General features: G+C 37.0%; 1 protein-coding gene across 2 annotated transcripts in view; it reads right to left on the bottom strand.

Moving 5' to 3' along the window:
* Positions 1 to 23648, bottom strand: part of RORA (RAR related orphan receptor A) — a 373598-nt gene that overhangs the window by 108914 nt on the left and 241036 nt on the right. For both annotated transcript variants that reach the window (XM_074917720.1, XM_074917717.1), the window contains exon 2: positions 1624 to 1653. In XM_074917720.1, the coding sequence (XP_074773821.1) occupies positions 1624 to 1653 (30 nt within the window). The remainder of the gene's footprint in view (positions 1 to 1623; positions 1654 to 23648) is intronic.

Consider the following 23648-nt stretch of genomic DNA (forward strand, 5'->3'; position numbering starts at 1 on the left):
CTATTCAATCTTCCCTACAAAAAGTAGCAAATACTGGAACTAGAGATGTGACTCTTCTAGTGAGTCAGTACATGGCACTCTGTATACAAAATATACAGGGTGGTTTCAGCTGACTTCCAGGTGGAGTGTTAGAAACCACCATGTAGAGTCATTAGCCTCTATTCAAGAGAGGCCCTAGACTGAGCTAGCATAAATCCCAAATTACTTACCACCTCTAGAGAGGGTGGTCGCTCCAGACCAGGGTTGAGCTCATGGGCAAGGCTGTGCAAGGAAGCTGTCTGTACAATGCCTGGCCTGCGGATATACAGAGGACTTCAGTCTCCTGTACTGTCAATCTCAATCAGTGTGAGCTCAAATATTCATCCAAAATGTAAGGGTCAAATTCTGCCCTCAGATGCCTATCTGTAGCTCCCACTAAGTTGAATGGAAACCATACATGCATTCAGCCAAAGATGATTTGACCCTAAGAATGTGTTAAGCAGCAAGCCCACCTAAGCAGAGGAGCACTGGCATGCTCTAAAAGTTTGTGACATTTAACATTTGCTTCAAAAGTCATACAAATCAGCTTCTCATTTGAAATTCTTAAATCAAGCAACTGTATTTTGTAACTCTATGCGGTGACAATTCGTAATCCAAGACAGATTTTTCATTACTTGAATAATGAAAAGCAGGAATGAAATAGGAATGAAATTAATATAAGACCCTTTATAACACCACTTTAACCCTAGAAGCTGCAGTGAACATACTCCAAATGCATAACCCTCTTAAAATGTATACACCCTTGTAAATTTTGGGCAGCCTACCACCTGTTTTGTTAGAAAGCTTTCATGAGACTAACAGCCTCACCTTTAGCCTACTCCTCTTTCAGACGCTGGGCAAGTACAATTCCTGCACTACCAGATTTCCAAACTTCTACAGTATCCAAAGAATCTCAGTGTAACTCCTTCAGCTACAAATCATAACATTTTCTTGGAATTGTGCTTTTAACTCACTGCAGAGTAGATGAGAGTTGATCCCCAATAAGGATGTCTTTGAAGAAGACTCGGAATAAATGTATACGTAAGTAAATGCACACATCCACATCCATTTTCAAAGTTGCCATTTACAAGGACTGTTTATATGGTTGAGAGCAAAACAGTAACCTCCTTGTTTTCATCAAGAGCTCCTTAAGCACAAGCACAGAATGATTCACCTTACATATTATTGCATAGGCAGGGACAGAAGACTTTCAATCAAATAATTTATTTTTATTTGAATTGTTGCACATGTAACAGACATATAAAAATATAACCATTCTCACCTGTATTTTCTGGATATGTTACTTATCAGCTAGCTCTAAGTTATGCACACTAGAATAAAGAATTCTGCCTTTCCTCACAACTTTCTTTTTCTGCCCTCTGACTTAACACATATGTGAACACATATATAGACACACACACACACACTGTATATTCATTTAGATGACATTTCAGGACTGGAACCACTCTAAAGCAGAAAACCCACCAGAATTTTTAAAACAGAGGCTTCTCAGACCAGACTGACACCTAACAGTCTGAGTCCCACAGCACAGCCTAACATAAATACCACTTGTAAAAGAAGGCCAAATCAAAAGGTATTACTTACATGTATGTGTCTTCTTTGTTACAGAAATACCTGTAGGGAAGAAAGGATACCAATGTTAGCAAAGCGATCACTGAATAAATTCTTTTGACATGTATTTCATCATTAAACTACTTTATTTCAGGCACACAGTGGCCATTCTAAAAAATAAATGAAAATTACAATTATTTGTACATTAGAGGTGGGAGGATCTCCCTCCTTTGCATGCAGACTTATTAATGATATATTCTCCCCTTACACCTCATCAATAAACGTTTCAACATGCATTGTTTAAATTTTGCTGTTGGAATGCATATCTACATGCTGCTGTTTTAAAACTGAAGTTGATGCAAACAGAAGATACCAACACCACTATGGAAGCCCCCTTTTATTTTCCATGGTTAATGTGAGTGTGGGAAAATTTTTAACTAGTGCACATCAAACTACGCAGACAGAACAGAGTTGAGCAGTACAACAATTCATTTATTTGCTATGTTATTAAGTTCAAGTAGTTCCTTGACTGCAAGCTGTAGCTTAAACTCATTAAAACCAAATGAACAGCTCTCGCAATGAGTGTAACTTGCCATAATACCAAGCCAGATGCAAATATCTCCAAGCTGTTAAATATATACTTTCTGAAGTAGTAAAGATGTTTTTATGCTAGACAGGCATGTGGCAGCAATCACCAACAATGGTCCAGTGCCAGTGAAATTTGAGGAGCATTTTAAAGAAAGCCACAGAGTGAACAGAACGAGGCAAAATTCATAATACCAAATAAAGATAAAATTAACTCTGTTAAATGTCATGGGAATTCATGCTTGAATACAAACAACATTGTCTCCACTTTAGGAGATAACTGGTACTGTACTCAGACCCCTCAGTATTTAAGCTTCACTCTCCTTGGGGGGAATTTTATGAGAAGAGAAAGAGGTTACTGGAAGCAGTACAAGTATTTGAAACATTTCATTTGTGATTAAGGCCTGTAATGAAATTTTGGAATTTGAATTGTTTGGCTTAGTATTAATGAAAGACAGAGAGACCTGAATCTCCTTAGCTACCCTCCTATTCCTTTAACCACCTCTTCAAATACAAATTATTATGGAAAAAATAGGCTTTTCTTTCAGGCTGCTTTGTTGTGGAACATCTCAAGGAGGCAATAGGTTATAATAATTCAGAAAATTATAGATACATAAATCCACAATGCCAATGCCAAATATGTATCTATTATCATAAATGTCATGAGGATTTTTGTTTTAATTGTACTTGTGTTGCTATTGGCCTTCTGATGTTGAACCACCAGGTTCTAGAACTGTGAGCACTTTTCAGGAAAAAGAAAAGCTGAGAGGCTCCAGGCTTTGGGAAGAGAACTTCTGAGAAGTTCCTTTGAGTAATTTTGTAAGTGTGAGACACTGATAAGCAATTTACAAAAATCTGAATACTAGAACTTGATTATGTACATGTACTGACTTAAATTGGAAAGTCCTGGGCAAATCTGCACATTCCTCATACTAGGAATTAGGGTTGTAGCCGCAAACTGCAGAGCCAGTGTAAGCAATAAGAACAAAAGGAAAACAAGCATAAAAAAGTAAAACCTTTTAGTTACATAAGTAACTACTACAGAGGGCAAATCCATATTTTTTAAGAGCCAGCTTTCTTGGATTTTCATTCCAGTCCAATCACTACTGGCTGGTTCAGAGTAGGTGGAGAGGAGGGGACAGCTGCGTGTGTCAAGGAGGTGAGGTTATAGGAACGATAGCTTAGGGCAAGAAGAGGGGCAGAGTGAGAGGAAGCAGAGAGAGCACAAGTATCTGTGCCAAAATGCACGAACAGTATCTTGTGCACTCTTTGGTATGAGTGCAAAAAGCTCCCTTCCTATGTTTTTTCTAAAGGTCTTCCTTACCCTTTGAATTTAAAATTACAGCTGTCATTAGAACATTTGCTCTTCCACCAAGGAAGAGCATTTTTGCTGCTGTTTGACTTCTTGAGTGACCACTGAACAGCATGTACAGCTCCTGACAGTCTTCATCATGAACTGTACTAATATTACCTAGGCAGAAGTACTTGCTCTGCCCTTGCCTATCTGGCCAGCTCCTACGGTTTTAAGGATGTTTTACGGAATGGGAAATGCAGAGAAAAACGTCTTAAATCTGAACACCATTTGCAAAACTTCCTCTCCCAATACTAGTGCTAAAAAAATGGATACATCAGTGCTCTTTCAGCATTATGGGAGCCATATGTGTACTTTTCTCAGAAAATAATGCTTTCTGTAAAATCACTTTGAACAGAAAGTGCTTATGCTGTCACTTCTGATTACTCACAGCCTCTTCACAATGGGATTTGCCACAGCACAAAACAGACTTAGCTGTATTCGCTGACTGAGGGCCTACTTTCCCCTGATACACGAAATAGGGATGGAAATATTAGTGCTTATATTTTTCTACCTAATTTTTTTTTTTTATATGAGATTAGTGGTGGGTTTTTCCAATCAGATGTTTCCATAATAATTACTGATTACCATCTGATAAAGCCTTTTAGCTGTTTTATGCAGATATTTTTAGATAACCTTTTAAAACAACGGTTTAGAGGTAGGCTCTTTTGCATCTTCTTCGTAATTACACTGGTAGTTGCAATGAAACCAAACTATTTTGCTTTGTACTGTGGTTTTACAGAGACTAACTGCAATCTGGTGGAACAAGGATAAATGTTGCCAGTGAGTTCAACAGGATTAGATTTAAATTAATCAGGAATCTTTACTTACGTTAAAATGAGTGGTGAATTTGTAAGAAGCCTTCACTTTCACACCAGTGACTGTAAGCGACTAGAAAAACTGAGCAAAAAATGCACCAGCATATCCAACCAGCTATTTAGGTTTGATACATTATAACTAGTGCTTTAAATATAAAGTATGCAACATGTTCCTGCATCATTGCCATCAGTTTTAGTTTTAATGCAGGAAGCCAACGACTCTGCTATTCACAACATTCAAGAAGTACAATAATCTCCTAGAAATGAGTTTATTATGAAAAAAATAACTGAAAACTACTTAACATAAAAAAGGGGAGATATAAGATTTTTGGCTTTCTTTGGGCCAGTGCTAACTCCCACTTGCATATATATTTGAATGCCTTTCCTATGAGCCATATCATAGAAGTCTTATGCAGACAACTCCTCAGTTCTTTTGAAATAAACAGGATCTCAAGAAACTAATTCTGCAAGTCCAATATGCATCAGTAATTTTCTTCACAAGATTAGGCATGATTAACTGAGATTGCTCTCATTTGTAAATTTTTCTGGGACTGGACCATGAGTTTATGTAGATTTGAGTACACACTATATAATAAAACCTAAACCTACCACACCACTGAAAGACAAATATTTATTTATTTTTAATGAGAAGCACAAAGAACCTACTGATTCCTTTCAAAATGTTAATTAATGTAAAATCCCATTTTTTAATGAGCTTCATTTCAAAATGTGATAGACTGTAGTAATATGTGACCACTTGCCACTATTAGTACTATCCCAAACAGCCAGCTTTCCACTCTTATTTAAAAATTAAAAAAAAAAATAAATAAAGGGAGGAAGAAACAACCCTAACTTCAGTGTTGCTAATAGAGAAAGACTTCCTGACTTAACCAACTAGACTTCAAAGTAAAGTAAAGGAAATGTCATGAAAATACCACAATGTATCACTGCCATGGTTATCAGTGAGTGAAAGTTTCAGTATTACAGTTATCACAGAATTTATCACTTCAGCAGTGCAATTTGACATTCCTGATCAACACCAAATCTTAAACAAATTAACTTCTTAGACATTTTCACTATGCAATGCTCTTTGCAACAACAATCGATTTTTTTTTTTAATGAAAGGAATTCATACACCATTCCCTTTCCCCCTCCCACTAACAATATATAATTTGCCATGATGGGTGGTATTTACAAAAATAGCTTTCTGGACGCAATGAACTTTGAAAAGAGTATCTACTAACAGAGATAGGATATTCTTTTGCAAGCGGTTAGCCTGACTGACCTTCACTAGCCAACTTCAAATAGAGATAACAATGTCTTCAAGTACAAAAAGAGACTCAGATATTTTATACATCATAAGCTATTTCTCACAGTTGCCCATCCAAATAAAGAGGCATAATGAAACACTGCTTACTCTGTGAACCCAGATCCCTGCTGCTGTTGTACAGTTGTCAACTTCCCATATTTCAAGGGGAAAACATACTTTGATGTACAGAAAGATAAGTAAAAAGTCCCCTGTCTGGCAGAATACATTACTCTGCAAAATATCAAAGGAGGATATTCTTGAGTGCAATTTTCTTAAACCTCCAAGAAAACTCTTTCTCAGAAGTTTGTATGGATAAACACATGCATCACTGGCAAAGCTCATAACTAATCTCCAGAACTTCTGTTAAGCACCATTTTATTTCCTTTGCTTTGCTTTTTGTGAAAAACCCGGTGATTAACATCGGTCTGATGACAGTATAACTGTGTAGATAGTGTATATATATGATGCTTTGCTCATGTGGGTGTGTATATCAATATATATATATATGCACACACTTACTTTCTTCCACCCTCCCCTCAAGGCAGCATTATGGCTCTAGTGTGTTTTGGAACTTAGTCATTTTATGATGAATTGAAAATCTTGGGGGAAAAAAAAAAGTTAACATTTTAAACTCTAAGCCTCCTGCCTGACATATTGTGTAAAATCAGAAAGAAAATGTATTACAAGCTTGAATCCTACTGTGTTTCATCCTGTCATTCCACTTCTTTTTCACTCTGTCACTACACAAAGCTACCAATTAAGGTGGAAGATTATATGTAACACTCGGGCACTTGCAGAGAACCTACCAAAGCAGAATAATAGATTTGAGTGCATTCAGAAAGGAGTTCATTCTTTTAGAAACTTTAATAATGGTTTATATTAAAGTCTGTAAGGATCTCTGGCTTGAAGGAATTTTGTGATCCTTCTAGGCCATTGTTTATGGTGACCAAGGTAAAAATAACATGCATACAAGTACTGTAAATACAATTTAAGTGAATCTAACCAAATAAAATGATGTTGCAAAACAGTGTCCTTGTCTAGGACACGAGAGCTGCTAATGATGATCAGCACACATTACTGAAAGTGCTCCTTGTAATCAAGTGATTTCAGTATATTTTCTTTCAAAATTGTTAATGGGCGCTACTGCTTATAGTTCGCTCAAGAGAGAAATAAATTATGTGCTAGGGTAGAAAGGATCAAGGACAACATCCACTAGGCATGTAAGAGCAAAGAAACTTTCCAAAATCATGGAGGGGGAAAGTTTTTTTTTTTAAAAAAAAACAACCCAAAAATTCAAAGATTATAACCATAATTTTTTAATATAATATTCCAGTTCTTCCCAGACTTGCTTACAACTTTTATTGAAAAAGGAAAGAGCTCATCATGTGAAACAAGGGGTTTTCAGCAGGTCTAGATCATTCTTTTGTTGTCTAGTTCATAGGCATATACCAAAGTCCAAGGTATCAGGATTGACCTAAATGCTTCAGTACTGAAAAAAAATCAGCCTTGCTCTCCTGAGATTCACAGCTGTTTCGTATACATAAATTTTATCAGACCATTATTCAGAGTTTTATTTTTGTCATGTTGCTCTAGTCTTTACTTCTAAAATCATTTGGTTAGACCAGCTACAGAAAACTTTCCACAATACAATTTTTTACTTTCTACTCAAATACAGATGCAAGATATTTGAGACAAACAGAATTTAAATCTGAGAATTTCTTTAAAAATATTTTGGTCATATTTTACTGAGATAGATGAACTTTTCAGCCCTTGAAACTCAGACTGGCTGTCTGATCCTGGGAGTGACCTGCTGCATCATCCAGGCATTTTATGATTTCATTTTTCTGTAGCTGACAGCCTCCCCTGCCCAATACTCCTTAAAATTATAGTAGCAGCTGTGAGAACATGAATGCAAATCACTGTAATTCTTTTTAAAAGTTACAGAGTATTCATAAGAGAGTAAACCACTATTGTGAGTTATTCGTCATCCGTACAATTCTCAGTTAAAAAAATTCCCTGATCTTTCCAGATTTTTCCCAAATCAAAAATTCTTAACAGATCCCAAACTGATTTCAAACCTCTGATGTCCAAACTGCTCCAAAAGAAACAAGAATTTAAGAAACAAACTCAAGTTCCAAGTGTCCATTTTTAAGGCTGAGATGGCAATACTGTTGTTATGACAGATGCACTTACTGTTACCCCAAAATTAAAATACTGACTTCTCATTTGTGATTAATATGGAACAAACCATTTCCCCCTAACACTATTCTGGATAACTGGCCACATGCAACTCCTTGTTTCAAGCCTGCCTAAAAAGAATCTTTTCTTAGCTGCATGGAAACCTTAGATTAATACACATTCAACGCTGGACAGGAGTGATTTTATGTGTGGATCTCACACACATACAGTTACCACGTTCTGGCATCATATAAGACTGCTGGCACAGAGTGCTGAGTTTTTTCTCTGATGTGAGATTAAATACTGAACAAATATGAGAAAATGACAAACAAAACTCTTAATTGTAAAGACAATGATCATTAACCACTTCTTCATTCTTCTACAACATCACCGAAGGCCTGTCTGAGCTTTAATGTTTATTTTGTCCTTACAAATAAACAGTGTCTTAGGAGAAACGCAGTGAAGAATCCTCATTAAATAGCCATTATATTCTTATGTGACGAATGTCATCACAGAACACATCAGAAGCTAAATATCCACCCACTTTTGTATGTATTTCACATACTAAAAGTCAAAGATAGTTCAGAACTGTATGTAAGAGTTTATTTCCTGCAGGAGTCTTTATAGAGAAACCATGAATTATCTTTCTTTTAATTACTATTACTTACGTAACTGAGGACATCACAAAGTAAGGATGTCAACATATTCTTGCAGAGCAGAACCGTTACATTGACAGAATCCAGACAAATGTCCAAAGATGCATGAATTCAAGCAAGCACCTACAGTTCTTGAAATAAACTACAAAGTGTAAGGAAAACCAGTATTTTTTAAAAAACTGTCACAGGCTGTCTTAGAATGGTATATTTACTTAAACTGCGAAGCTTGCTGCAGGTCACCATTTTACATAGTTCTAACAGTGGCAGGAGAACATTGTCAGGAGTACGGCAGACACCACCACTGTCAGCACTATACTTTCTCTTCCCCATGACATTCAAAGAACAGAGTCTCCTTCAGCTAAAGCTGAAGCTCTGTCCTATCTGCACACTAATGGGAACAATGCGTTTACCTTGCACTAGATATACAGGCAAGAAGCCCTGTAATGTGTGTAGCTTCCTGGGTGGAATCAATCCTCACAGCTGGCCCTTCCTACCATTTGATTCATTGACCACAGTTCTACTTTCTTTCTACTTGGTGTGATCTTGGACAAAGAAAATATCCCAGCAGTTGTGAACAATCAAATGAGTAGCACCAGTTTTGCAAACTCCCTGCTTGGTAATGTTAGGAAGAGTCAAGCAGCACCATTTGTAAAAGCAGCAAGTTTGGCATGTGCATACACATATGGACATCCCATAGTACATCCTATTGTACAGGTAACAGTATGGCTTTCATCCTTCATTTTGAAGCATAAATTACATTTTATTTGGCTGGACTCCCAGAACTATGCTATCAGGCACCTCATCCCAAGAATACTTCTGAAGTAATTTCAAGACAATATTTTCTTAAACATTGCACACTCCCTTCTTATGCAAGCCTTTTAGACTCTCTTGTTCAAGCCTACTGACAATATTTAAAAGTATGATCCAGGCCTCAAAGAGTTAATGGTATTTTCATAAAATCCAGAAAATTATCAAACTATAAATTAAAATTGTGTGTGGGAGCTATCTTCCTGTATGTTAACTCAGGGCAACCGTTTTCAGTCATTTCTCCAGGTGCATGGAAATCTAACTGTCCTTAGAGCAAAACTGAAATTCTCAGAGAGGCCTAGGAGCTGAGATATTGGCTGAGATAGCAACCACAAGGCTGCAGCCGTCCTGATTACGCCAGTTCTCACCTAGAGGCAGTCCTTCAAGATGGGAGATAAAAGAAGCCTCAATGCCCCAATTCTGTGCCTTCAGGTAGCTACAAGTATGATGTGAACATTTTCACACAGGCTGCCAAAGCTCTTTCAGCTATGCAAACCAAAACAAACTGAAACAAAACCAAACAACTATCAAATGTGTAGTTGTAGTCTTTGTTACTTGCATTTTGTGCAATAGCAACTCACTAAGAATGCTGCAAACTTAAATACATTGGATTATGATTTAAAATTATCTGATGGATATGCTTACGTCAAGGAAGGAAATTAATGGGTTTCTATTTAGAACACATTTTAAAATATAGTTGTACGTTATTTTCTTATTATTCTAGCCCATAATACGTTTCATTAAAATCTGTCATATTTAAGAATATATCCATTTATCTTCTGTGATCTCACTGATGCTACAGGAGACAATCTTCTCATTATTTCTATGACCAGAAAAAAAACTGGTAATGATTTGTCCATAAGTAGAATATGATCATAAAACTCTGGAAGCTGTATACATTAATAAAATACAACAAAACAAGCCCCCCCAAGAAATTTCCTTAATTCATGAGTTACTGATCCATGTCCAGTGAACGTTGGTGCTGCAGTGCGCTACCTGCTTTTAGATACAGTGTTTGTATCTACAAAATTAATCATTTAAGATTTAGGCCTCCAGCTTTCCGTATTACAAAGTAACAAATATTTACCAGTCACAGAACCCAGTCTTGTCCAGCATTAAGTCACTCACAGCATACTGCAACGTGTGCTATTTGATATGGCAGAATCTATTTGAAAAAGCATTAATATTTCACATAAGATACTCTAAATTTTACAGAATGCAAATACATTCCGGAGAACAGTCTCCTGCACTATCTTCACACTTCTCACCCAGTTGCCCTTTCTGTAGATTATGTACTAGTATAATTAAAACTATTAGAAGTTGTCACTCATAGATGTCTGTACACACCCTGGAAGTAACTTTGTCCAGCTGTCTCATACAATTATGTAGCATTTCTTTTAGAGAAGTATCAGCAGCTGCAATGTCAATTCTTTCTATCGTCCATATTTCTGCTTAGTGTAACTGTCCTCATTAAAACTCATTCAATATTACATCGCTTGAGATGGGAGTGACTTGTCAGGATCAGGTGGGCTCTGTGTATCCATCTGACACCAAACCCCAAGGATCCTTCCGGTGAAAGGAAAGAAATGATATAGCATCATGTTCTGAAGTATGCTTTCACAGCAATATATGGTTTTAAATGATTGCATGTATGTACCTCTTTCTTTAAAACTAAAACAAAATTTAAAAACAAACAAAAAGGGCAGAACTGGTTTGGACTTCAGAAACTTCAAGTCTCCATCTATGCATCTATCCTCTTTTTTATAAGAGCTTAAATCAAAGCTTGCAGCCGACATACTTGGTTAGTAGGTATGCTGCAACATGCCCTGCTGGTTAGTTACATCCAAGTATTCTCCCTCCTTTTGGTCTTAGTCAAATACCTTCACTTCTCTTGAAATAAGATGATCATCAAGACCGATGTCATTTCAAAAATCCAAAAACTCATTACCAATTCAAACGTCAGTCTTAACTGCCTGGTTCTCAGGAATAACCATGAAAAGAGAGAGTGTTCACAGATGAGTTCTTTCAAATAAGTAACATTTACCTAATTAAAAAGTATATATAACAATTCTTCTAACACCTTTCTATGAGATGTTAAATTTGTATACTCATCAGTAAAAGAGATAACCACCTAGAATTTATTAATGTATTCAAAGCAGAGTAATATTTTTGCATGGACAAATAAAAATGCTACTTGTTTTTTGCACCTTTAAGCCAGTGGCAATGGTATATGGCAGGCAATTTCTGGCAAATGGAAGTCCTCGTGGAAACCCAGTATGAGAGCATTAAGTATGCTCTTAATCCACGTCAAAACAGAATTTCAGCTTCATAGAGTTTTAACTGCTGAATAAAGCGAGGACAATGGACAAAGATTATTGTTAGTATTGCAAAGATGTCAATGCCAATGAGAAGGGTACCCTGTAACTAAGTTTTGACTGTACCACATTCCAATGCCTTTAAGCAGTTCCTACTGTCCTATGACAAATACTGCTTGGTCAACTCTGACGACAGTCACTTCTAATAAAGAACAGACGTATCCATGGACTATTCAAATGTACAACTCTGATAGCAGTGAAAAGGAGCTGGTCAGGTAGTAAAACTGGTAGGGAAAAAGATATAGGAAAGTTACAAAGTAATTGAAATTTGCTATATATTTTATCTGAAGGATGGCATTTTGACTAGCACAATCCCCCCTGACACAACACAGATATGGCTTCTCTGCCGAGCTGAAAAAAATGGTGTGGGAGAAGGAGACTATGAAGTGATTTATCAACCCCATTTGCTCTGACATACAAGTCGCTCTGGGAGATCTCTAATCCAAATATAGCCACAATAAAGTCCAGGTTAACTTTTGAGAACAACCAGGAATATCATACAAGGTGATACACTTGCAAGCTACAATCACTTTTTTTTGGTCAATTCCTTCTCTAACTTATAATCAACCTGTGTGATTGAACTTTACCAAGTAAATTCTGTGACTGACTATAAGTAAAGGTGTAATGCTAAGATTTATCCCACACCAAGAAGCAGGCACCTCTGCCACAGGTACTTTTTACGTTTTCCTTTGTGTTACTGGGTTGGCTTTTTTGCAGTACCTCAGATCATCAAGTTAGTGCTTATATCCTCAAAACCCAAACACTTTCTGCAGTTTGCAGACAAAGAAACAGAAACTAAGTAGTTACGTAACTGCAAGTTATGTATTTATAAACTGGGTTGCCTGGTTCATAGCAGCAATCTTAACTCAAAAACTCTCCAAGCAAGGATTTTTGCACTGCATCTTTCATAATCAGTTTATGACTTCATCAAGATGACGGAGATATCACAAGATTAAGCACTGTAATGTATCTGAGGACCAGAATTTTAATGCTGCATCTCATACTGTAACCCACATATATTTTAGAAATGAAATTTGGGCCACCATTCTAAAAGTAGTTCATGTAATAATGTGCTAAAGCCACATTATTATACGCATATGTGCTCAAATCTCATCATGAATACATAGAAAGTAAACATTTCCTAAAGTTTTTTCAAATTATCCTATAGTATTGAATAAATAATTCCACACTGACTACAGAGAATTCAGTGTTCCTTTGTAGATTTCGACAGGATTTAAAATGACAGCTGTCTCATAAGGTAGTTATTTCTCTGTCATGCAAGCCCTTTCAAAATCATGAAGGAATTTTATTAGGCTGACTGAATTCCTTGGTTCACCCCAATGACTTTCATCTACTTAACACCTTGGATGAGTTTGGCCTATTGTGCATCAAATTAAGCCAACTCTGAATATCAGGTTCTTACTGGACTTAATTGAAAGGTCATATATATTTTTAATAAGGAGCATATTTTCTTTGCTCAGTTGTTCTGCAAAGTATTTATAAAGTAATATTTTTAATCCAGAAAAATTGATTCCTTACAGATTATTTCATCTATCCTAACTAAATACTTGCTCTGCAACGTGCTTGTACATTTGCCTTTCAGAATTCTTCTGAGACTGACTGTAACTTTTTCTTTTTTTTTTTTATTTCAAAATACACTGAGGTTGAATCTCAACTTTTCATTGCTTTGCTCTCCTGAGGAAAAGAAGTAAGATTCTATTATGTCGTCTTCATCAGCTTCGATGAATGAGGGGAAAATAGGGAGAGGGAAGGATTTGTGCTAGAAGTTCGTGCAAAATTTGAGACTTGAATATAGCACAAGTAGCACTTCAACACTTCAGACATCTTCAGTGCTGAGACCCCTGGAGAGTTGAGTTTAAATCACTAAACTTATTTCAGGAAAGGGGAGAACACTCTGGAGAAAAGTCTGTCGACTCCAGCAAAATTAATAAACTGGTTGCTCCTGATGTGAACTACATTTCTTGACAGGAGTCTGACAAATTTCTAATTCCCTCTTAGCTAGCTTGTGAATGCTACACTTGTTGCTCCTTTTTAACAGTTATTTAATACTACAGCACAACAGAAGTGATAAAAATTGCTAAGTTTCACTCACCTTGCACTTTCAGTGCCAGTTATAAATGATGGAGGAAAACTATGACCTTCCTCAGTGTCTGTTGAGAAGGGCAGACTACTCTTTCCTCATTTAAAGTGTTCATGTACAGAAAAAAATGTATAATCCCCATTAGATAATTTTTCTTTAAAGAAATTATAATTAATAAATTGAAACATCTCAAATAAAAGTCCGTAACATTATGCATTTTTTACTAAAGACAGGGGCCAATTATCTTGTCTCATATGTACTACAAATGTAAATAGAATTGGTGAAACTTATTTTTCATCTAACTGCATTCATCTAGCATAATTACACCCCAAATTGGGTTGGATACTCACTTTCCACTTTTTCTTTAAGAAGAGTCTTTTCTTAAAGACCATTGCTGGTGTCACTTCCATGCGTTTAGGATGCCAGCTGTTTTGCAGTGTAGTGCACCGCTGTGATGGTTGGTGATGTACAGTACAGTCAAAATCTCAGCAGATCCCTGTACTCAGGGACTAGTGGAAAAGCTTAATTCCTTTACAGAGATGGTTATGTTCCAGAATTCAAATGCAGCTTGTAATATATTCATATGTTTTAAGAAATAGAATAAGGTGTTAATATCCCCTTAAACTAAAATATATTTTGGAATTTCTATAATAAAAATACCTATGAGATATCTAAATTACAGTAAATAAAGCCATAAAACAGATTAGAATGGAGTCCATTTGCATTTTGTAACTGTGCCACAGCAATAACTTATAAAAAGCGGTATTTACCACTTCAGGAAGACAAGTCAAAAAGAACATGCTGAATCAATGCCCCCAAAGTGACACAATTACTCTGCAGCACAAAGGCCCTTTTTATTATGGCAAATTAAGGTTTTGTTTGCTTTAACTGTTCAACTATAGAGCACAGATTCCACCCCAATGTATTTTTCACTTACATTAGGGCTCTGGCATGCCTGTAATTGTATGGTAAGGTTAATATTTTTCCGATGATCCTGGGCTGAGGAGCATCCTTCCATTACGTAAGAAAGATCTTCCATTAGGAGATTAAAAGACTTTTCCTTTCCAAAAGTAGGAAAATACCCACTGTGGATAAAGAAGGGGAGGAAAGATCACCTTATGTTAAGAAATGTCCTAAAATACCTCATAGATATGTGTACTGTACACAAAACCAATGATTCACGCCACAGCTATAAGTACCTGAAAAGTACAGGTGGGATTCTGCACTTGTTACTCTGGTCTTCCAGCAGCTCTTGTTAATAAGTAAACGTGTGTTCCTGTTTACAGTATGACAGTAAATCTGTGTGTTGCATCCACCATTCCAAAACCCCCTACTGCAATGCACGCAGGCTTCACCCATAGATTTGTGGAATGTGATTTGCAAAGCAGCTTAGGAGTTCTCAAATCCTGGCTGGGTTAGTCTTGTCCATTCATTCTTTGAGATCTGAAAGGTTTCTTGTTTATTAGACATAAAACTTGAAATGCAGGAGAGTACTTCAAACGAGCATTTACCACTTTCAATATGTACATCAACTTGGCACAGAAAAAAGAAAGTTAATTTTAGATGTAAGCCCCAAGCAAAAATCCTACTTCCAATGCACGTTTCAGACTGACTTCAGCCTTTTTTTCCCCTCAGTGCACTGAACTCATGGAAGCTATCGGTGTCATGTATCTCTCTTCTTACACATAAGCCTGTGGGAAGAGACCTGTTCCTATGACTTCAGTGAGCTGATATGATTGACACAGTATGGTTGAACCTGCCAGGCTGAAGTTACTTGGTGAAGATTTCAACAGTATGCACTAAGACTTGAAGGACCTGTACTCACATTCTGGTTTTGCCATCAATTCCTCCAATGACTGCAAAATTCATGTAATTTCTAGGTACTACAATCTCCTATCAACAAAATCAGTAAATTCAGTCTGTTTCTCCCACTCTTTGCCTAGTCAGTTCATATGATAATCTTTTTAAGATGGGTTATGATTCCTGATGAAAGTTTGGATCAACTTTATACATTGGTGCTTCTTAACACTTGAAATATTCTCTAGAGGTCAAAAATCACTGAAGATCATTACAATGAAAAGATTTTAATTTTTAAAAACAGAGAAATTTTGTTAAAGCAAATTATTTTTTCAGTCTATTCTTTACTTTGTATCACCATCCACAGCACTTACCAGAAACTGTAACTATCTCTCACCACAGTTAGCCAGCAAAATTATTTCCTTAAACTTTCTGCTCCCTGAAGACAAAGATTCCCCCAGGAATACAGCAAGAGCTTTTATAAATGCTTGGAAGCAATATGAAGCTGTGTTGCAGTTAAAAAAAAAAAAGGATGAAAATATCCAAATAATCCCACATTAGTTATTCTCAGAGCTCCAGGGAAATTAAACAAGGGTGGGGGAAAAGGCATAACCTGACTCCTTTACATACACAGCTCAAATTTACAGCATTAGCAATTGAAGCTCAAGACAAGAAAATTGAGCACTGGTCTGTAAAGTCATTCTAATGACATCACTGCCAGGATTATCCTTTTGGGGATAGCTTGTGTATGGGGTTTGGAGGAAAAGGCAAGGGATTGAGGAAGGGAGATTTGATTATGTTTGAGCTTTTTTGATTTGAGGATGCTCTTAACTGACAAAATAGAAAGCATCTTATCTGAGAAGGGATTTCGCTCAGCTGCTTTAAAAATCCTCCATACATACTGAAAGTCAGCACATTCCCTGGAGGATCAATTGGCTTGACAAACTCTAGACATCCTCTATACCATTTTAGGCGAAAAAAAAAAAAAAAAGTATTTCCATAAAAAAACTTTCTCCAGGCAAAAGCATGACATGCAAGGGTTTGTCCTGGGGCAATTAAAAATAACTTTTTATAAGTAAATTTAGAGCTTGCAAAAGTTGCTGCATTGACAACACTCAATACAAAGCGTTCTCTTTAATCCAACAAGCTGCAGCAGGGCAAATGTCTCTTCTGCCACTGCTCTTCATCTCACAGTAGGATGAACTAGATCTTAGGGGGCGGGAAGCTTAGCTCTTCAGGCTCATTCATCAAGAAAACTTACTTTTAACTCACAAGCTGTCTCAGTGACTTAAAGAAAACTCTCATGCAAACATCTGAAATGCTTAAATGACTTCCTACATTTTAAGCAGTAAAGTACTGGTCTCTGCTAAAAGAGACAAGACGACTGCCAACTACAGTCAACAAAAGCTCTGAATGGAGCTATTTGGTACACAGGTGAAAAGCTGGTAAGAAAATGACATGGGCTTCAGAAGATTTCTCCTATTTCCTGCACTAAACCACTGAGTTTAGCTAAGATATTGCCTAACAGCAGTCAATTTCAACAAAGCTGTTGAAAATGATCCAGAATAGTATTTTTAAACTTTTTGCATAAGATTGTACTTTTTGCATTGAATTTATTACTGTATTTGCACACTACACATCTATATAATTATCCCTAGACAGCAGAAATACCCTCAGAAATACTTCTAAAAGGACAAAATATAGAAAGAATGTCATTTAAGAAAAAAAGCTTTCCGTTTTAAAAATCTGAAATTACAGATGATCATCCTTACAGGTGGATTTATGATCTTTTGCAGAATATAGAAAATTTAGCAACATGAAACACAGAAGTCAGATTGGCTGAAGTGAGGTCCTTAGCTGGAGATCAAGAGAAGGATTGTCAAATCACAGCCAGATCCTCACAGCAGGAGGATCCCCTAGCAGCTCTCAGTTGAGTACTGTCGATTCCCAGACTAGACCTGAATTTCACAGCGTGGAAATCAGTGATGCTGGTCCGCATCAAGTAACCCAGAGCTGCTAAAGCACTGCCTTGGCACATATAGAAAGGAATTGCAACTTATTTTAATGTTAGGCATCTAATTCAGGCGCCTAGAGTTCCTGTAACCTTATATTTAGGGAATACAGTTCCACACAGATAAAAAGTGTGAATGCTCCCCCTGTACATCAACTAACTGCTAATAGCTGAAGATTCACTTTCCATTCTATATTGGTTTCTGAGAAAATATTTGTTGCCATTACTGTGCATACTTACTACAATCAATCTTCCCTCTTTTGAATTTGCCTGCTTTTAGATTTGGCACCAACTAATGAAATAGGTGCTTGCTTGGGTTTCCTTTTTTTTAACTGCTTTCAAAGAGAACTTTACAGTTGTGGCATTCCAAGGTTCTGTGGGGCCACAACACACCACATGCATACAAAAGTCCCACTAACTTCAACATGACCAGTATGGGATGGAATACTGTACCCTGACCTGGTGGGCAAGAACTATATAAGCTGGCACGTGCCTTAAGCCAGACAGCATCGTTTAACATGCTCACTTTTGAGATAATACAGCCTGCCTGCAAGAAACGCTTCTGGGTAGCTTCTGGTCTCTCCTAGTTAACATATGTAATAAACTGAACAGAAAACTGTAGGATGAGCTCCACTAAAATGTATTTAGTTACTCATGCTCATTAGAGTTATATCAAGGTTATTCTATGCATTAAGAAAAAGATAGGATGTCTCCCGGCAGCTCTTGTGTTCTACAGTCTTAAATATGTGAGTTTGTTACCTCAGAAATGACTTTTTATGAGACGTTACTATGGTTCTATCTCACCACAATGCAGAAAAGTGGACAGAGTTAGTTTAGCATTCTCTTGTGATCCAAATATTTATGCTAACCCAAGTATCCCCAGGAAGATGTGCACCCAGTGTTCCATCAATCCTTAAAGAGCTAACATACTTATTTCTCTGAACCACGTACATTAATGAATAAGATAGCCTAGGAAAACTGCCTAAGACACTTCTCATTAAAATAACACATTACTTTGTGACACCAGTAGCACTGCATAAATGCAACCAAGAGTAGTACTTGAATCAAAAGCAAAGAAAAGGACACAGGAGAGACAACTGAAGGAAGAAAAAAAAGTAATTTTGAAAGTAAGAATCCACAACTAATTAAAAACACCAGAGAAATTCTCCAAGCAGCTCTTGTGAAGTTTCCATAAAGGAATTCAATGCTTCAGTACCTACTTTCATTTGTGCGCACAGAAAATAGATATTTGCATATGCAGCTAAATGTGTACATGTGAATAGCTGGATATGTATTTTCCCATACAGATGGGCAATTCTGTCAATACATCTAAGGCAAGGGTTTTGAATGTGTCCTTGAGCCAGGCATTCAATCTCTGTTCCCCATCTGTGTTACAGGGATAATATTGCCTCACAGGGATTCTATGGGTGAGGATAAATAGGATTAAGTTTGAAAGGTGCTAATACATCCCAGAAAGCTCATATAAATATATCCTGATAAGTTCTTGACTAATATCATCACAGTATAACATTCAGTTATCTGACAGATACTCAACGATAGTAATGGCCAGTTGGTTTAAATTAGTAATTGCTATCCACTGTTTGGGTGTTGGGGTTTTTTTTCCATTTTTCACTCAAACTCCTGGCATATATGATGAAAAATGATGATATGGCAAAGCAGAGTTCAGAAAAAGACCTTCAAAAAATGACAAGATTTATATTTTCCTTTTCCTAACCTGAACTGCCACACTCAGCAGGGGTCAGACGAGGAATCTGTTAATATGTGGAAAGAGCCTCTTTTGGATGCACTGAAAATGAGCAGTATTCATTACTAAAAATCATACACGAGTTATATAAATATTTACTGAGCTGAAAGAACATATTGGCTATGTTTTCCACAAATCAGTGGAAGGGAGTCTCTAATTAATGAAACCAAAGCTGTAGGGTTTTACTAGGCACTTAAGAGCAGTTCTGGAAGTTAAATGCCAATGCTGTAGTTGAAACACTAGAGTCTATTAAGTCCTAGTGCACTCTTGCTCTCAGCTGACTACTTGCAAACTGTGAAGAGGATTAAGGTGGATGGGATAACTGCCAATTTAAAGCTGTTAAATTACTGCATTACCAAAAAAAAAAAAAAAAAAAAAAGGCTTCATAACTCACTGTTGTTGAATATTTTTATTACAAAATTCTCAGCCACTGGAAAGATAAATAGGGAGAGGGAAAGGTTACTACTTTTTTTTTTTTTTTTTTTTAAGTTAAAGTGCATTTACTGCACTGACAACAGCAGAATCATAACCACCTGACCCACTGAGTGCAAAAAACTGAGAAAAAAAGCAATAATTAATAACCAAGTCCATGTGCATTCCATTAAATACAAACAGATGTCATAAACATCTTAATTTAAAAAGCTGCTGGATAGGGAATTATAGCACTGTAAAAAGCTTCTTCCTTCTGCTGCTCCACAGAACCAGAACATATCAAGGCCTTAAATTTTTAAACACAGCTTTCACGTTCTTTGGCATACACAGAAGAATCTCTGAAAAATCAGCTTGTTAAGAGATTCATTTATGAGCCTCCTACCTTTCATTCTGTCTGAAATGCTTCTGTACCCTGAACAGAGATAATTCTGCTTATTGTGGTTTTTAATAACTTTTTAAAAATTGTTTAACAATATAGTAACTTAACCTCATTCAGGGGGATACTCTTCCTTGTTATATTCAGAGTATAAGCAAATCTTGCTAAAACATCACACCTTCTTTTATATTGAGCAGACCTCAAGGTTCAACCAACTTTTCCTTATGGGTAACAGTGTCACCGTAATTAAGGTCTGGAATATTTGAAAGCTGCACAGACCGCTTCTCATACCCAGGGTGTAGCCAGAGTAAATTTAGAGGAGAGCCAGTCTACAGTTAGAATAACAAGCTATTATCAAAGGCATCAAAGAGTTGTGCATGTTAAAACCTTCTCAAAATGGCAGTCCACTGCTGTCTGCTCATTGTATACAACATTTTCGAGATGAACAGATCCTAGCACTACTGCCTCCTCTATTAAGAAGTCACCTTACTTGCCACACCATATTTGAACATGTGGGGGTTTTTATTGCCTCCTCTTGCCAGTAAAGGATGACTAATATCTGTAATTTGTAATTTCCCAGCTTTTGTGGTTTCTGTTTTAAGCAGCGTTCCTTATCTTTTGTGAGTTTCTATTTGGGGAAAATTGTCTTTTATACAATATTTTTTTCCCATGTCGTGTCAAGTTAACACATTCCGGGCCCTTACTACAGTGTAGGTGACAAGTGCACTGACAAACACAGTGATTTAGACTTTTTCTTGTTTTGACAAGGCTGCTAACAGCCCAGGTATCAGAAACATTATCTGCTGGTGTTGGTCAAGCAAAGCGTGCTGGAATCAAACTGTCTTTCAAATTCTGAGGCTGAACCATGAAGACAGGTACCAACAACAGGAAACACCACTTCCCCCTCAAGAAAGTATTTTCTTTTCAAGAGTACACACTCTGCAGTGTCCCTGCCAAAAGAAACACTTGGTATTCATTTTCAGTCCTGGCATACATTAAATCCTTCCTTTTAGGAGCACAACAAGCAGCTGACTTAGGCCTTTGAAGACCTTGAGCCTCATCTCCCTTCCAAGCTGTAACTTAGATTCTCTACTGCACAATCCCTGAAGAACAGGCAGTGACAGTACAGGTCATAAGAAACTCTGGGTCTAGCCTGTCCTAACTTCATGCCCTCCGCATAGATTACTGAAAATAAGACATAGGAAAGGATCTCTTTTCCTGTGAAAAGCTGATCTTTCTTTTGAACTATGTCTTAGAAGATAAATGACTATGTATGTGTTCCCTCCCAATACTCCTCAAGCCTCATAAAGCTCCACTATGCATCATTTATTTAACAACAAACTAGAAAGCATGAAAAACATTTGAGTTATACCAACATATTAGGAAAGAAATTAAAAGTACAGATTTTAAGGAATATAGGCCAATCACCATCACATTTTCACAACTTTTCAAGCCCAGAACACGGGGGTTTAAATGTTTGAATTGAAAAAAAATACAAACACAGAAAACCCCACAAACTGAATCCAAACCAAAAACACAAAACCAGAAAACTAAACCAAACCCCCAAACTTTAAAAAATGTTTTGATTCATTTTCTTCCTGAGCACCTTCTCAAAGACCAGCAAAAGGCCAATCTCCTACTCAATCAGAGGCTGGCAAGACACCAGCTGACACACAGGATACCAGGCCTTAGAACACACCTCAAGGCGGAATCAGCTCAGCAGAAGTACCTCAGCAGGAAGTTCAGGTGGGGATCTTACACCTGCATTTTCAAGTTAGCCCTTCAATCACCCACACTACCAAACACACCTGTTCCAAGTCTTGATTCAGCCATCTCACTTACCAAATCCAACAACTCAGCCACAGAAGAGGACTGGCTGGAATGTAGCCTCCCACTCTCACCCCTTTTCCAGGTATTGTGGACGTAATCCATGTGGCAAACAAGCCCACGGGCAGCCTTGGCTAATGAAGACAGTATATGCATGGTCTAGACCTAACCTTTAATTCTGTCTGATTTGCATGATAACATGTAGCTGGAGTTGAGACCAAGAGAGACTCTACCCTAGGGTTCTGGTTAACAGAGAATAAAAAGACAAGTCTTAAAATGATGAGAATATCTACTGTTTCCCTGTTTGTGCTAATAAAAAACCAGAATTCCGGTAGTGCTTTTGTTTCCATATTTCCTTTTTCTTGCTCTTTTGCTGTAGGTATTTTTTGTAAGTATGAAAAATGAAAATGGCAATCACTTAGTTTGGAATCAAGGAGAGAATCCAGTAAAGCAAGGCAAGGGTGTCCTAGTCCCAAGAAACACAAGCTGTGAGCTCTGCACACACAGCTGTTTCATCTCAAAAGCAAGTTGCCAGTGTATTCCAGGAACAACACGCAGTTTGTTCCTTTTCATTCTTTCAGTTTCAAAAACATAATGCAAGCTGACCAAATGTACTACAACACTCTGAGACAGAGGATAGGATGAGTGATGGAACTAAACTTGGACTGTAGGTAAATAGTGATCCAGTACTTCATAGTTCAACTGCCTCTAACTGTGAAGTGCCAATAGAGAAGTTTTATAGTCTATCGGTGTTGTTGCCAAGCTGCTAATTTTCAGCACTCTCCAGATCTCTGCTGAGATGCAGCACTGGAAAACTTCCCAGGGGTCCTCCTACCTAGGCTTCCAGGTTTGACAGTCTGAAAAACTGGTCTTTTCATTCTAAAACACTTCAAAATGAGTACAGACACCCAAGAATGTTTTAAGTGTGGCATCCAATGACTTTTACCAAATGTGTGTTGTCATTCTCAGACCAATGAGACACAAATATTCTATTGGCATGAAAGTTCTAGGCTAAAAAAAAAAGAAGGAAGCAGTTTATTTCTCAAAAAAAAATGTATCAAATATCAAAAGACACAGTAACATGTACCTACTCTCATTCCAAAAAGTATTAACTTCAGACACTTTTTCTAAAATATCATCAGTATCTTTTTCCACACAGAAAAGTAACTCTGTGCTGCTTCTTCTATCTTTGGCTAGGATTGCTTTCTTCAAAACTATTCAACACCAACACCTCACCTAACACTACTTTTGTACAGAAAATTTTTAAGAGCTGTTTGATGCTGATTTTTCTTCTTTAGATGAGCTTATATGAACTCCTTCACATTGGGATAAAATAGGGAGTGATGATGTATTCTTGCATCCAGCTCTGTGAACACAGAAAAAAAAAAAAATTGTGCTTTTCAACTGGATTTTAGTTTCTCCTCTCCTGGCCCCACCCTTAGGTCTAATAACATATGGTTTTCCTAGTATCTGCTTGGTATTTTTCTCTGCCAACAGTGAAAAGCATACAGACCTCAGCATCACTGAAAAACATTGAACATAACAGTAGCCCTACTTCAAAAAACAAAGAATCTCGTCCCACTTTCATATAGCTCAGCTCCATGATGTACTACTGCACACTCCATTCCATGTTAACATTGTACTTGTTTAGTTGAAGCAAGGGCTGCAGA

Source organism: Athene noctua, chromosome 13, assembly GCF_965140245.1.
Source record: "Athene noctua chromosome 13, bAthNoc1.hap1.1, whole genome shotgun sequence".
Lineage (NCBI taxonomy): Eukaryota > Metazoa > Chordata > Aves > Strigiformes > Strigidae > Athene > Athene noctua.